This window comes from Pteronotus mesoamericanus, unplaced genomic scaffold (genome assembly GCF_021234165.1).
Source record: "Pteronotus mesoamericanus isolate MK-2021 breed Mesoamerican mustached bat unplaced genomic scaffold, CSHL_Meso_final contig_591, whole genome shotgun sequence".
Classification (NCBI taxonomy): domain Eukaryota; kingdom Metazoa; phylum Chordata; class Mammalia; order Chiroptera; family Mormoopidae; genus Pteronotus; species Pteronotus mesoamericanus.
In genome coordinates this window covers 262,555-276,916 of record NW_026555208.1, presented here as the reverse complement: position 1 = coordinate 276,916, position 14,362 = coordinate 262,555, and the positions used below count along the sequence as shown (strand labels likewise).

Below are 14,362 nucleotides of genomic sequence, written 5' to 3'. Positions count from 1 at the left end.
TTCTATTGTTTTTAACGTCTTTTTCATTTCCTTAGAATTGTCTTAGCCTTGGGATGTGAGAGGACACATTCATGGTTTATTTTACTTTATTTTTGTACTTTACCCTGATAGAAAACAATGACTACATCTTCCCAAGTTGAAACACCCACCCTTGTAATGGCTGAAAAGATAAAAATGTAAACAAGATTTATCAGTGATATTTTTGCTATTATGTGTAAATCTAGAACTTCTTTCATGTCATGAACCCAACCTCAGTTCCTCTTGCTCTCCACAGCTTTATGACACATATATCTTTTTTCCTTTCTTCCCTGCTGTCGTCCTATCCATGGTCTGGGAAAAGAGGTAGCAGACTTACCAAACTGTGTACCACAAGTGATTCTGAGCCTGTGCACCCAAATAGTAACTGGAATTTTTATCCTTTATATGATGGTCCCCAAAGGAAAGTCTCATGAATTCCCTAGAGCCATATTTATAAAGGACAGGAGGACCCAGAGGTCATCACCAGGGTATCTGTCCTTCTCTAGGGATAAGGAAGTCAACTCTTCAGAATCAGTGATATAACCTGAGCCTTTGTAAACCAGCTGCACTCCTTGCCTAGAAGATGGGCCACTACACACATCAGAACCCTTGACCTCCTCAAAGAAAGTTTACTAATGTGATTGAACCTACATACAGTAGATTCTAATTACTTGTATCCCCACTGTGGCTCATCTGCTTACACCCTGTGCTATGTTGAGCATGCCACTTGATCGCATTAAGATCTAATATTCTTATACCAAAAAAGGGGAATAAAATAGCAAATACCTCAAGTGGTTAATGTAAAGATTAAATGAGGAATAACACATAGTTGCCTGATAGTATATAATTCACACAATAAGTATTCTATAAATGTTAATAATAAACAGAAAATGTCACCAACTTTGTGAATAAAGCCCATTTATCTTATTTCAAACTAAGACGCTCATGTTTCTTCACAGAATTAAAAAATAGACAAATGCAGTGTAAGGTCCCACCAAGTAATTCTTTGTTGTCTTCTTTCAACATATCAGAGCTTTCATAATCTTCAGTATCTACCAGGTTTATAAATAATTTCAGATTTATTTATAGCTGTATTTAATAATTCTCATTATAAAATATTTTAAACAAGGAAGTATCATAAACAAAAAGTTGTATACACAATGTTCAGCACAAATAAGACAAAAAATAAAATTGAAGTATGCTGTGTATACTCTTATTTCTCACTTCCTTATCAACTATAGCTATTACTATTTTGACTTTGATGTTTATTATTATCTTATTTTTCTTTTTACTTTATTACACACAAAAAGCTCATAAAGAAGTAGAACTCACTGCTTGGCATTTATTAGATCAATGTTAATGTACCTAAAGTGCCTAGGAACACCTAACCAAGGAGGTAAAAGATCTGTACTCAGAAAACTACACAACACTGAAGAAAGAAATTAAGGAAGGCACAAACAAATGAAGCATATATTGTGTTCATGAATTGGAAGAATTAATATCATCAAAATCTACATACAACCCAAAGCAAGTTATAGATTCACTGCAATCCCTATTAAAATACCAATGACATATTTCACGGGTATAGAACAAACATTTTAAAAATGCATATGGAGTTGTAAATGACCCCAAATAGCCTCACTAATTTTGAGAAAGAAGAACAAAGTAGGAGGGACAACAATACCTGACATCAAACTATATTACAAGGCCACAGTAATCAAAACAGTCTGGTACTGGCATAGGAACAGACACATATATCTATGAAACAGAGTAGAGAGCCCAGAAATAAACCCATGTCTCTATGGTCAATTAATATTTGACAAAGGGAAAAGGAGCATAATATGGAGTAAAAATAGCTTTTTCAACAAATGGTACTGAGAGATCTGGACAGCTACATGCAAAAAAATGAAACCCAGCCATCAACTTACATCATACACAAAAATAAAGTGAAAATGGGTAAAAGGCTTAAATATAAGTTGCAACACAATAAAAGTCCTAGAGGAGAACATAGGCAGAAAAAGTTCAGATATTCCACAGCAATATTCAGCAACATTTTCACAGATATGTCCCCTAGAACAAGGGATATAAAGGAAAGAATAAACAAATGGGACTACATCAAATTAAAAAGCTTCTACACAACTAAAGAAAACATCAGCAAAATGAAAAGGGAACTAACTGTATGGGAAAATATATTGGCCAATGATACCTCAGACAAGGGTTTGATATCCAAAATATATAAGGACCACGACTCCACACTAGGAAGACAAACAACCCAATTAAAAAATGGGCAAAAGACCTGGACAGACATTTCTTCGAGGAGGACATACAGAGGGCCCAGAGTCATATGAAAGGATCCTCAGCAACACTAGCCATCAGAGAGATGTAAATTAAAACCACAATGAGTAACCACTTCACTCCAGTCAGAGTGGCCATCATAAACAAAACAAAAAACAACAAGTGCTAGTGAGACTGTGGAGAAAAGGGAACCCTAGTACACTGTTGGTGGGAATGCAGACTGGTGCAGCCACTGTGGAAAACTGAGTGGAATTTCCTCAAAAAACTAAAATTGGAGCTACCTTTTGACTTGGCAATTCCACTGCTGGGAATATATCCTAAGAGTCCTGAAACACCAATTCAAAAGAACTTATGCACCCCAATGTTCATAGCAGCACAATTTATAATGGCCAGGTGGTAGAAACAGCTTAAGTGCCCATCAGTAAATGAGTGGATCAAAAACTGTGGTACATTTACAGTGGAATATTACATAGCAAAAAGGAAGAAGGAACTCCTACCCTTTGCAACAGCATGGATGGAACAGAAGAGCATTGTGCTAAGTGAAATAAGCCAGACAATGAAATACAAATACCGTTATGACCTCGCCTATAAGTGGAACCTAATTAACAAAAGAAACAAGTTAGCAAAATAGAAGCAGAGACATGGAAATTAAGAACAAACTGACTATAGCTAGAGGGGGATAACGGAGCAAAGAAGGGGCAGGATCATCAAGGAACATGTATAAAGAACCTACGGACAAAGACAACTGAGGAAGGCGGATTGAATGTGAGAGGTGGGAGTAGGTAGGGTTGGGGAGAACAAAGGGGATAAAATGAAGACAACTGTAACTGAACAACAATTAAAAAAAAGAAATACAGGCCTCCGGCCCGGGGCACTGCGTGCAGCGAGCCAGTGCAGGCCCTTGGGGCTGCGCGATCCTGAGTACGACGCCATGCAATGTCTCCCCGCGGCTTCCGGGGACCTTGACGGAGATGCCTACATAGAAGAGTGACAGCAGCTGGACTTAAATGTTTCACTGCTGAACTGGTTCCTCAGGTATCCTGGCTCTGGCAATTGTTATGGGAGATTGGATGACTGTTACAGATCCAGGTCTGTCTTCAGAAAACAAAAATATCTCTCAATATACCTCAGAAACAAAGAAGTCTCCGTCAAGTTTATACTCACAGCAAGTGCTATGTTCTTCAATACCTTTGTCAAAAAATGTGCACAGTTTTTCAGTGTCCTCTGAACAGAAGAGAATATTGAACGAAGTATTTCATATCTTGATCAGGAATTGACTACTTTTGGTTTTCCTTCATTATGTGAAGAATCCAAAGGTAAAGAGACAAAGAGAAAATTAAATATAGTTGCTGTTTTAAATTGTATAAATGAGCTACTTATACTTTAGCAGAAGAACCTTCTAGCTCAGGAAAATGTGGAAACACAAAATCTGAAACTGGGAAGTGATATGGACCATCTACAGAACTCCTATGCAAAACTTAAGGAACAACTGGAAACCTCCAGGAGAGAAATGATTGGGCTCCAGGAAAGAGACGGACAGTTACAGTGCAAGAACAGGAAGTTGCATCAGTTACTGAAGAATGAGAAAGATGAGGTACAGAAATTAGAAAATATCATTGCAAGTCAAGCTACTCAATATAATCATGATATGAAGAGAAAAGAACGTGAATATAATAAACTAAAGGAAAGTCTACTTCAACTTTTTATGAACAAGAAGGATAAAAAAATAGCTATGGAAGTTTTAAATTATGTAGGGAGAGCTGATGGAAAAAGAGGCTCCTGGAGGACTGGTAAAAGTGAAGCAAGGAATGAAGATGAAATGTATAAAATTCTCTTGAATTATTATGAATATCATCAGAAACAAATCCTAATGGAAAATGCTGAACTTAAGAAGGTTCTTCAGCAAATGAAAAAGGAAATGATTTCTCTTCTTTCTCCCCAAAGGCAGAAACCTAGAGAAAGAGCAAATGATAGCACAGGAACTGTTATCTCTGATGTTGAAGAAGATCCTGGGGAACTGAGTAGAGAGAGTATGTGGGACCTTTCTTGTGAAACTGTGAGAGAGCAGCTTACAAACAGCAACAGGAAACAGTGGAGAATTTTGAAAAGTCACGTAGAAAAACTTGATAACCAAGTTTCAAAGGTGCACCTAGAAGGTTTCAAAGGTGAAGATGTAATCTCACGACAAGATCATGAGGAAGAAACTGAAAAACTTGAGTTAGAAATTCAGCAGTGTAAGGAAATGATTAAAATGCAACAACAGCTTTTACAGCAGCTCTCTACTGCCTGTGATGATGACACCACTTCACTGCTACAAGACTGTTACTTGTTGGAAGAAAAGGAACGCCTCAAAGAAGAATGGTCCCTATTTAAAGAGCAAAAAAAGAATTTTGAGAAAGACGAAGCTTTACAGAAGCCACCATTCACCCAGGATTGGAGAGAAAGGCATTTGAAGAAGAAAGAGCCAGTTGGTTAAAGCAACAGTTCTTAAATATGACTACTTTTGACCACCAGAATTCAGAAAATGTGAGATTTTTCAGTGCCTTCTCAGGACATTCTGATCAGGACAATTTTACAGTGCACTCAAGGCCACGACAAAAGCCTCACAGTGTGTCTAATGGGTCTCCAGTTTGTACCTCTAAATTTACCAAATCTCTTCCTGCTTCTCCTTCGACTTCTGACTTTTGCCAGGCACAGTCCTGTGTATCAGAACACAGTTCAATCAACGTGCTGAATATAACTCCTGAAGAGACTAAACCAAATTGGTTAGGAAGAGAATGAGCAAATCAGAAGTGGAGCGTGGCATCAAGACCTGGATCACAGGAAGGTTGCTGTAGTGGGTGCTCCTTGACCTACACAAATTCTTGTGTAGAAAAAGATGACTTACCTTAGACATGCGGACTGGATTTTTTTCATTAACATGTTCATCACATTTCACATCTAAATTGAAACAGGGTGTGTCACAAAGTTAATCATCTCTAATAATTTAAGGTGGCCCGAGTTGTTTGTTTGGACTCCCTGTTCCTCCCCCAAAAAACTAAAATGTTAAATCTATTTAAAAGGTTATAAAGGCTTGGATATGTATTTTTAGTAACAAAAGCATCTGGTGCTGTGAATAAAGGAATGTATAGATGTTTGGATGGAAACAAAAGCACTAGAATGAGTTTCCTCTTATAGTTATTAAAAATAGCACTTTTAGAAAACTGATTGTTGTAAATGTTTTAATTTTGTCCCGTATATAGTTGGCATTGAGAGTTTAGCCTTTACTTGAATGTATACTGTAGATTTTTAACAAAGCAAGTTCTATATTTATTATGTTTAGTGTGATTTGAAATTTGCTCCTTCATGGTTTAAATAAAGTGAATTTATGTATGTTTTGTATATAGATATATGTGATTATGTTAAGAAGCTTTTTTTATTAAAAAAAGAAATACATGAATTATTTAATTGATTGAAAGTTAATGAACTAAGAAATACATTAACTCAAAATTTAATCTAGATATTCTAAACTATGATAAAATGACAGCATTTTTTACAAATTATTGTAAAGCACAAAAATGAGTGAGAAAATTATACGAGGATAATCAGCTCTAAAAGTTATTAAGATATATTTTAACTCTAAGATCAAAGCATGATGATACTGATGAAGGAATAAACAGGCAAGCTGACCATATTAACAAAAAGCGACTCCTGTACAAATTAAAATTTAATATTAAGAAAGAATGAAAATATCATTTCTGAAGTACTTAATTATTAAGCCAATTATATTACAAAATACAATAAAAATAAAAACAGAAAAGTATTTAATTTTATTATATTTTATTCACAAATAAATTGCAGTTAAATTAGAATTAAATATAAAAACTAATACACACATGTTCACAAACATACAGCAACAATAAAATAAATGTTAGGTTGTTGACATGTAATAAAGCTATGCAGAGACCCTAAATACAAAAGAAATAGAAGGCTGTGCAATAGGTAATATAATCAGTGTTAGTTTTATTAAGAAATTAATCTACTATATGAATATAAAGTATTAAATATAAAGATTGTATAGGGAAATGTTAATATATTAAGTATACTGAAAAAATCTATGCAATAAGACTTGTAGGAAGCTGGGCTTGAGATTTGAGGAAGAGAAAGGAAATTATAGTAAGTATGAAACAGAATACAAAAAAGCAAGAACATGACTTATTTAATAAGTAAGTTACTACTTAACAATTCTAATTCTAAAACCTTTAGAAATTTTTGAAATATACACAAAAACTATTCCTAAAGAGGTCATGACATTTATCCAGAATTGAAAACACTGAACTAGTACATATCAAAAGATGAAGGGATAAATAAAATACAAATGAAAGATCCTCTTACATTTTAAAAGAAAATAAGTAGATCCCGTATATATCACCATAGATAGAACTTTAAATGTATTATTTCAAGAAACAGTTGGCTATGGAACAATACATAGTGCATTGCCATCCACATTAATTAAAATGAACAATTCCAGCCCACTCCTTTCCAAATTTGACATTTCAAATTTTAAGTTTAAACTCTAAGAAAGGCAGAAAAAAACAGTTGTGGTAGTCACGTCAGTCTCTGAGGATAAGAAAAATAGTGGAACTGAATTGGGATAATAGTGATAACTCATTTCAATTTAAATATCTCATGTGTTTGATTAAAAGTAACATTTAATATAAATAAATTATAGTAATATGTTTTTACATCTGTTTTGTGAGAACAAAAGTATTGGTTATATGCTTCCTTGTCTTTTTAAACTGAGGGAAAATGTAGAACAACAATTTTATGGAAGAAAAAATCAATGTTAACAAATGTAATTTTGAGACCGTTATTACTTGGACTATTCACTCTCACTCAATGAGAACTAATGCAAAGAGTTCTTGCTTCCACAATAGGAGTTGGTCCTTGAACTTTAAACATTGTGAAGACTTTTCGCACCATCGAATCAATAAAGAGCTAAGATCAAATCCCCTAGGATGTAATTTAGTAGAACTAAATTTAGAGAAATGGCTTTCTGGCAATAGCATATCAATTTTGCTTGCTAAACAAAGGACGGAGAAGCCCCTATCTTTTAGTAAAGACATGGAGCACTCGTTCTCGAATCTGTTTGGTCCTCACACCATAAATGATGGGGTTGAGTGAGGGTGGTAGAACCAAATAGAGGTTGGCAACAAGAATGTGGATGTAGCGAGGTATGTTATGTCCAAATCGGTGAGTGAGGAAGGAGTGAGGGAATATAGAAAACACAGAGAACTGCAACATGAGAGCCACAAGTGCTTAAGGATTTTAGCTGTGCATGCTGTGATGGGAGGCAGAAGACAGCACAGAGAATGTAAACGTAGGAAATGCCAACAAGGACCAGGTTCATAAGAAACAGAGAGACTACAAAGAGCCCATAGATAGCATTGATACAGATGTTTCCACAAGACAGCTTTGCAATGCCCATGTGCTCACAGTAGGAATGAGCTATTATCTGAGCCTGACAAAAGGGTAGGCGATAGATGAGATAGACCATGGGAAATGTAAGTAGAACTGGACGAATTATAATGCACAAGCTGATACCCATGAGCACCCAGGATGTCAAGATGGTCGTGTATCGGAGTGGAGCACAGATAGCCTCATAATGGTCAAAAGCCATGGCCACCAGGACCTCAGATTCCATGCCAGCGAAGGCATGGATCAGAAACATCTGGGCCACGCAGGCTCCAAAGTTAATCTCATGTGCATCAAACCTGAAGATACCCAGCATCTGGGGCACAGAGGTTGTAGAAAGGGCCAAATCAACTGTTGAAAGGGCGGTCAGAAAGTAGAACATGGGCTCCCAGAGTGTGTGTTCGGCCTTGATAACTAGCAGAATTGTGGCATTGCCCAGTAAAGCCACAAGGTAAACAAAGCAGAAAGGCAGGGAGATCCAGGCATGGGCCTCTTCCAGACCCGGGATTCCAATAAGAAAAAATGTGGCTGGGTGAAAAAGGCTCCTGTTGTTATAAAACATCTTTCGAAATGACAGAATAGGAGGAGCTCACTCCTAGGAGGAAAAAAAGAAGTTAGAATATGATATTTTTGAAAATGATTAGCTTAGTTGCTTCAGTATATAGTGAAAATGAAAAGATTTGATATTTGGAAGAGCCCAGTCACGCATTTCTATTTTATTTTAAATCAACCCATGTTTATTTTTCAATGGGTCATTCTTAAAGCACTTATAGAGATTAATCCTAATTTTTTTCACATATAAGGCTGATCAGCAAGCTTACAAGACATAGAACTTGATATGAAATATGAAATAGTTTATTATGCCCCGTACCTTCTGAGAAGCCTTTGTCTGAAGAGAGACAGATGAAAAATCAAATACACACACACACATGGAAATGCAAGCATAATTGATAAGAAAATAGTTATATAAGAAATTAAAATCATAGGCACAGATATACAAGATACTTCCATAATAAAAAAATGCAGAAATTCTCTAATGATTCATGTATCATCTATTTACATAGAGGAAATCCAAGATCAAGCCTAATATCCTGTCAAAAAGATAAACAAAATATCAGATACACGTTATCACAAACAAAGTGCAGACACTCCAGGAATTCCTGCTTAAGAGCAAACAGGCCACGGCACATACCTCTATACTTTAAAGAGCCCAGAAAGAAAGATAATAATATACCTTCTGCATATTTTCATTGACATCTCTATTTTCCCCAAGACCATCCCATTTCATAACAGGTAACAGGGAGCTATGGTTTTTAGTCTTATTTGAAAGCTTCTTCATTCATTCTTCACTCCATACCAGTTCCTCTGAGAAAATCTGCAAATATGTTACCACTGCTACAGAACTAGCATGTACTGGGTTCCTACCTTCTGCCTCATTAAGTCACTGGAAATGTGGGTAGAGGACAACCTAAAAGACTCCAAGTAACTATGAAGCTAGAGACAGTATTTTTGAGCAGCATTAGTTGGAATAACAAAATCCAATTAGAGAAAAGATTATTCTGTAATTATTTAAAGGAAATAGAGAAGGGCACTTGGCAATAGATGGAAAACAAAGGAGAAGCAACACAGACCTCATAAACTCAAATAATGAAATAAAGGCACCTTCTCTGGGTCTCCAACTTGAGGCGGAGTGATTTAACGTCAGGATAAAGTAGAAGAGATTCTTATTTTTATCCTTTTTATAGATTAATATTTTTGTGGGAAGTATATCAAGATGGAAACATAAATTATATTTATTCTCAGATTAGATGACAGAGAGAGAGACGGTACAGCTGTATTTTGCAATCCCTCCCCTGTTTGTGTTTTTTAAGAATTAAAATGTCTAGGTAATAACTGTTGCTCAGCAGCAGGATGTTAGCCAATAACAACCCTTTTAGACACCCTGATACCTACCTTGTGTTCATCTCTGTAAATAAACTCTCAATAATATGCCACTGCTCACCTCAGACTTTCAGCATGTTTACAAAGTCCTCTTCTTCCCCTATAACCCGTAGCAGAAGCAGAAATTATACTTTATCAGCCAACTATATAATCATTTTGTACATAAGTTTTAAATGTCTTGGATCTTCTAGATATATTTAGTAATACCAAATCTTCATTTAAAAGTTGCAAGGTTGTTTTTCCTCCTATTAGATTCAGAAATTGGACTACATGATGCATATCATATCAAACCCAGTTGTTCTCAGCCGCTTTTGGTCATCTCTCATTTGACTAAACTACATACCTAAATCAAAAGAAAATTCACCTCTGATGCTTCATTTTTCAATAAGAATAAAGACATGACTAAACTATCAAGCAGAAAATCTCTATTTTTCTTTTTTTATACAGTCCAAGGGAAGTAGTTTTATGTTAAGCTTGCAGCTGTTTATGATACTGCAAAATCTGAGTTAACTCAGTTTTCTACTATAATGGTGCCCTGGGATTTAATCCCTGAGATTACTCACAAAACTACTAGACTATAATTTAGAAAAACAGAAGCCCTAGAAAAAGTGATGTGGATAAGAATTTATATAGAGAAAATTGCAAATTTACAGGAAAACCACACAGATATTATTGTTTGTATGTGGTATACAGATAGATACATTTCATCACGCTCTAAGTAATATTTTGTGGCCAAATTCTATGGGTTGTTCCTATTCAATAGATAAACTTTTTTTTTTATTTTTAGAAATATATTTATTGATTATGCTATTACAATTGTCCCAGTTTTTCTCCCCTTTATCTCCCTTCCACCCTGCACCCCCTCCCTCCACCATTCCCCCTCTTAGTTCATGTCCATGGGTCATTTATATAAGTTCTTTGACCTCTCCATTTCCTGTACTATTTTTAATCTACCCCTGTCTCTTTTGTACCTACCAACTATGCTTCTTGTTCCCTAAACCTTTCCCCACTCCACCTACCAGCTGATAAACCTCCATGTGATCTCCATTTCTGTGATTCTGTTCCTGCTCAAGTTGTTTGCTTAGTTTTTGTTTTTTTAGGTTCAGTTGTTGATAATTGTGAGTTTGTTGTCATTTTACTGTTCATAGTTTTGATCTTCTTTTTCTTAGATAAGTCCTTTTAACATTTCATATAATACGAGCTTGATGATGATGAACTCCTTTACCTTTACCCTATCTGGGAAGCATTTTATCTACTCTTCAATTCCAAATGATAGGTTTGCTGGATAGAGTAATATTGGATTTAGGTCCTTGCCTTCCATGACTTTGAATACTTCTTTCCAGACTCTTCTTGCCTGTTAATGTTTCTTTTGAGAAACCAGCTGATAGTCTTATGGGAACTCCTTTGTTAGTAACTGTCTCCGTTTCTCTTGCTGCTTTTAAGGTTCTCCCCTTGTCTTTAATTTTAGTTAATTTAATTATGATATGTCTTGGAGTGCTCCTCCTTGGGTCCAACTTCTTTGGGACTCTCTGATCTTCCTGGACGTCCTGGAAGTCTATTTACTTTGCCAGACTGGGGAACTTTTTTTCAAATAAGTTTTCAATTTCCTCTTGTCTTCTTCTTCTGGCACCCCTATGATTCAGATATTGGAATATTTAATGTAGGCCCAGAGATCCGATCCTAAGCTTCTCCTCATTTTCTTGAATTGTTTTTTCATTCTGTTCTGGTTGGGTGTTTATTTCTTCCTTTTGTTCCAAATCATTGATTTGAGTCCCAGTGGAAATGTCACTGTTGGTTCTGTGTATATTTTCCTTTATTTCACTTTCTATAGGCTTCATTTCTTCTTTCATTTTGTGACCAAACTCAATTCTGTGAGCATCCTGAATACCAGTGTTTTGAACTCTGCATCTGATAAGTTAGTTGTCCCTTCATCATTTAGTTCTTCTTCTGGAGTTTTTATCTGTTCTTTCATTTGGGCCATATTTCTTTGTCTCAGCACACCTGTTACTTTGTAAGGGGAGGGGACTTAGGTACTCAACAGGGTGGGACAACCCCCCTCGCAGCATAGTGGTGCTGTCTGTAGGGGCGGGGTCAGAGAGGGAACAATGTGGCTTGCTCGGCTCTTGCCCTGCTTTCTGTCACTTTCCTCACTTTCCTCAAGTGGACTATGCCCTTTCAGTTGCTGATTCCCAGGTACATTCTAGGACACTGTGGTCCTCTCCAATGGACTCTCCTGTGAGGCTGGGAGTTTTTTCTGTCACCGCAACCCCCACAGAGTTTTTACCATCAGAGGTTTTGAAGCTTTAGTTCACCATGCTGGAACCCTGGGTTGCATGGTCTGTTTCTATCCCCAGTTGTTCCTTCTGGCTTATGCACATGTGAATGTGGGATATCCCATCTGCCAGCTGCCACCTCACCCAACCAGTCCACTGCCTTGCTGCCCTCTTCACCCCATCTGCCCATCACCGCCCTTCCTACCAATCTGGATGAATGTTTCTTCTTTAACTCCCTGGATGTCAGATTTCCACAGAGTTTGATTTTCTGGTCATTCTGCTTGCTTTTTGTTTTTAAATTGTTTGTTACCCTTCTTTTGGTTGTGTGAGGAAGCAAAGCATATCTACTTACAACTCCATCTTGGCCAGAAGTCTGCATTTTTATTTTATCCTTTTAGTCTCTAATTGTGGTGTATTGCATTGATCAATTTTCATACATTGAAACATTTTTTCATTTTTTGAGGTATCTCCATACTGCTTTCCACAGTGGATGCAACAGTCTGCATTTACACCAGCAGTGCAAAAGTGTTCTCCTTTCTCCATTCCCTGGCCAGAACTTATTGTTTGTTGATTTGTTCATGATAGCCATTCTGATTGGTATGAAATGGTATCTCATTGTGGTTTTAATTTGCATTTCTCTGATGACTAGTAACATTGAGCATCTTTTCACATGCCTATTGGCAATCTGTATGTCCTCTTTGGAGAAGTATCTATTCAGTTTCTTTGCTGATTTTTTTATTGTTTTTCCATTACAGTAGTCCCAGTTTTTCCCCTATTACTCTCCCCAGTCCTACCCACCACCCACTGCCCACCGCCCACATTCAAATATTTTCCCCATTGTCTTTGTCCATGGGTTTTTTTTATACATGTTCCTTGGCATAACCTTTCACCTCCTTTCCTTCTTTATCTCTTAACCCTCCTCTCTGGTCACGGTCAATTTGTTCTTTATTTTCATGTCTCTAGTTCTATTTTGCTAGCTTGTTTGTTTTGTTGCTTAGGTGAGAGCATATGGCATTTGTCTTTCACTCCCTGGCTTATTCCACTTAGCATAATACTCTCTAGTTCCATCCATGCTGTCATGAAGGGTGGGAGTTCCTTCTTTCTTTCTCCTGCTTAGTATTCCATTGTGTAAATGTACCAGTTTTTTGATCCACTCATTTACTGATGGGCACTTAAGCTGTTTCCAGCACTTGGATATTGTAAATTGTGCTGCTATGAACATTAGGGTGCATAAGTTCTTTTGAATTGGTGTTTAAGGATTCTTAGGGTATAATCCCAGCAGCGGAATTGCTGGGTCAAAATGCAGTTCTATTTTTAGTTTTTTGAGGAAATTCCATACTGTTTTCCACAGTGGCTACACCAATCTGCATTCCCATCATCAGTGCACTAGGGTTCCCTTTTCTTCACAATCTCTCCAGAACTTGTTGTTTGTTGACTTGTTAATGATGGCCATTCTGACTGGTGTGAAGTGGTATCTCACTGTGGTTTTAACTTGCATCTCTCTGATGGCTAGTGACACTAAGGATCCTTTCATAGGACTCTGGGCCCTCTGTATGCCTGCCTTGGAGAAGTGTCTGTTCAGGTCCTTTGCCCATTTTTTAATTAGGTTGTTTGTCTTCCTGGAGTGGAGTTGTGTGAGTTCTGTATATGTTTTGGAGATCATGCCCTTGTCCAAGGTATCCCTGGCAAATATATTTTCCCATACGTTTTGTTCCCTTTTCAATTTGCTGATGTTTTCTTTAGCCATACAGAAACTTTTTAATTTGATATATTCCCATTTGTTTATGCTTTCCTTTCTATCCCTGGCTCTAGGGGACATATCTGTGAAAATATTGCTGAATGAAATATCTGAAATTTTCCTCCCTATGTTCTCCTCTAGGACTTTTATGGTGTCATGACTTACAATAAAAGTCTTTTATCCATCTTGAGTTTTTTTGTGTATACTATAAGTTGGTGGTCAAGATTCATTTTTTTGCATGTAGCTGTCCAGATCTTGCAACATCATTTGTTGAAGAGGCTACTTTTACTCCATTGTATGCTCTTGCTCCGTTTTGTCAAATATTAATTGACCATAAAGACATGGGTTTATTTCTGGGCTCTCTATTCTACTCCTTTGATCTATGTGTCTGTTTTTATGCCAGCACCAGACTGTTTTGATTACATTTTTTAATTGTGTTGTTTGTGTTTTTGGTGTTAAGTTTTATAAGTTCTTCACATATTTTAGATATTAACCCGTTATCAGATGTACCAGCTAATATGTTCTCCCATTCTGTGGTTGTCTTTTTATTTTATTGATGATTTGCTTTGCTGTGCAAAAACTTTTTAGTTTGATATAGTCCTATTTGTTTATTTTTTTTCTTTTGTTTCTCTTGCCTAGGGAG

At 36.5% G+C, this 14,362-nt stretch overlaps 1 protein-coding gene and 1 pseudogene across 1 annotated transcript; one reads left to right on the top strand and one right to left on the bottom strand.

Annotated features, from left to right (window-relative positions):
• The first annotated feature begins 3,371 nt into the window (after window positions 1-3,371).
• LOC129076474 (afadin- and alpha-actinin-binding protein-like) lies at window positions 3,372-5,205 on the top strand (annotated as a pseudogene).
• Window positions 5,206-7,398: 2,193 nt separating this feature from the next.
• On the bottom strand, window positions 7,399-8,329 carry LOC129076473 (olfactory receptor 52J3-like). Its single transcript, XM_054580634.1, is given in 2 exon segments — window positions 7,399-7,561; window positions 7,563-8,329. Coding segments are annotated over 2 exon segments (930 nt in total).
• Window positions 8,330-14,362: the final 6,033 nt, after the last annotated feature.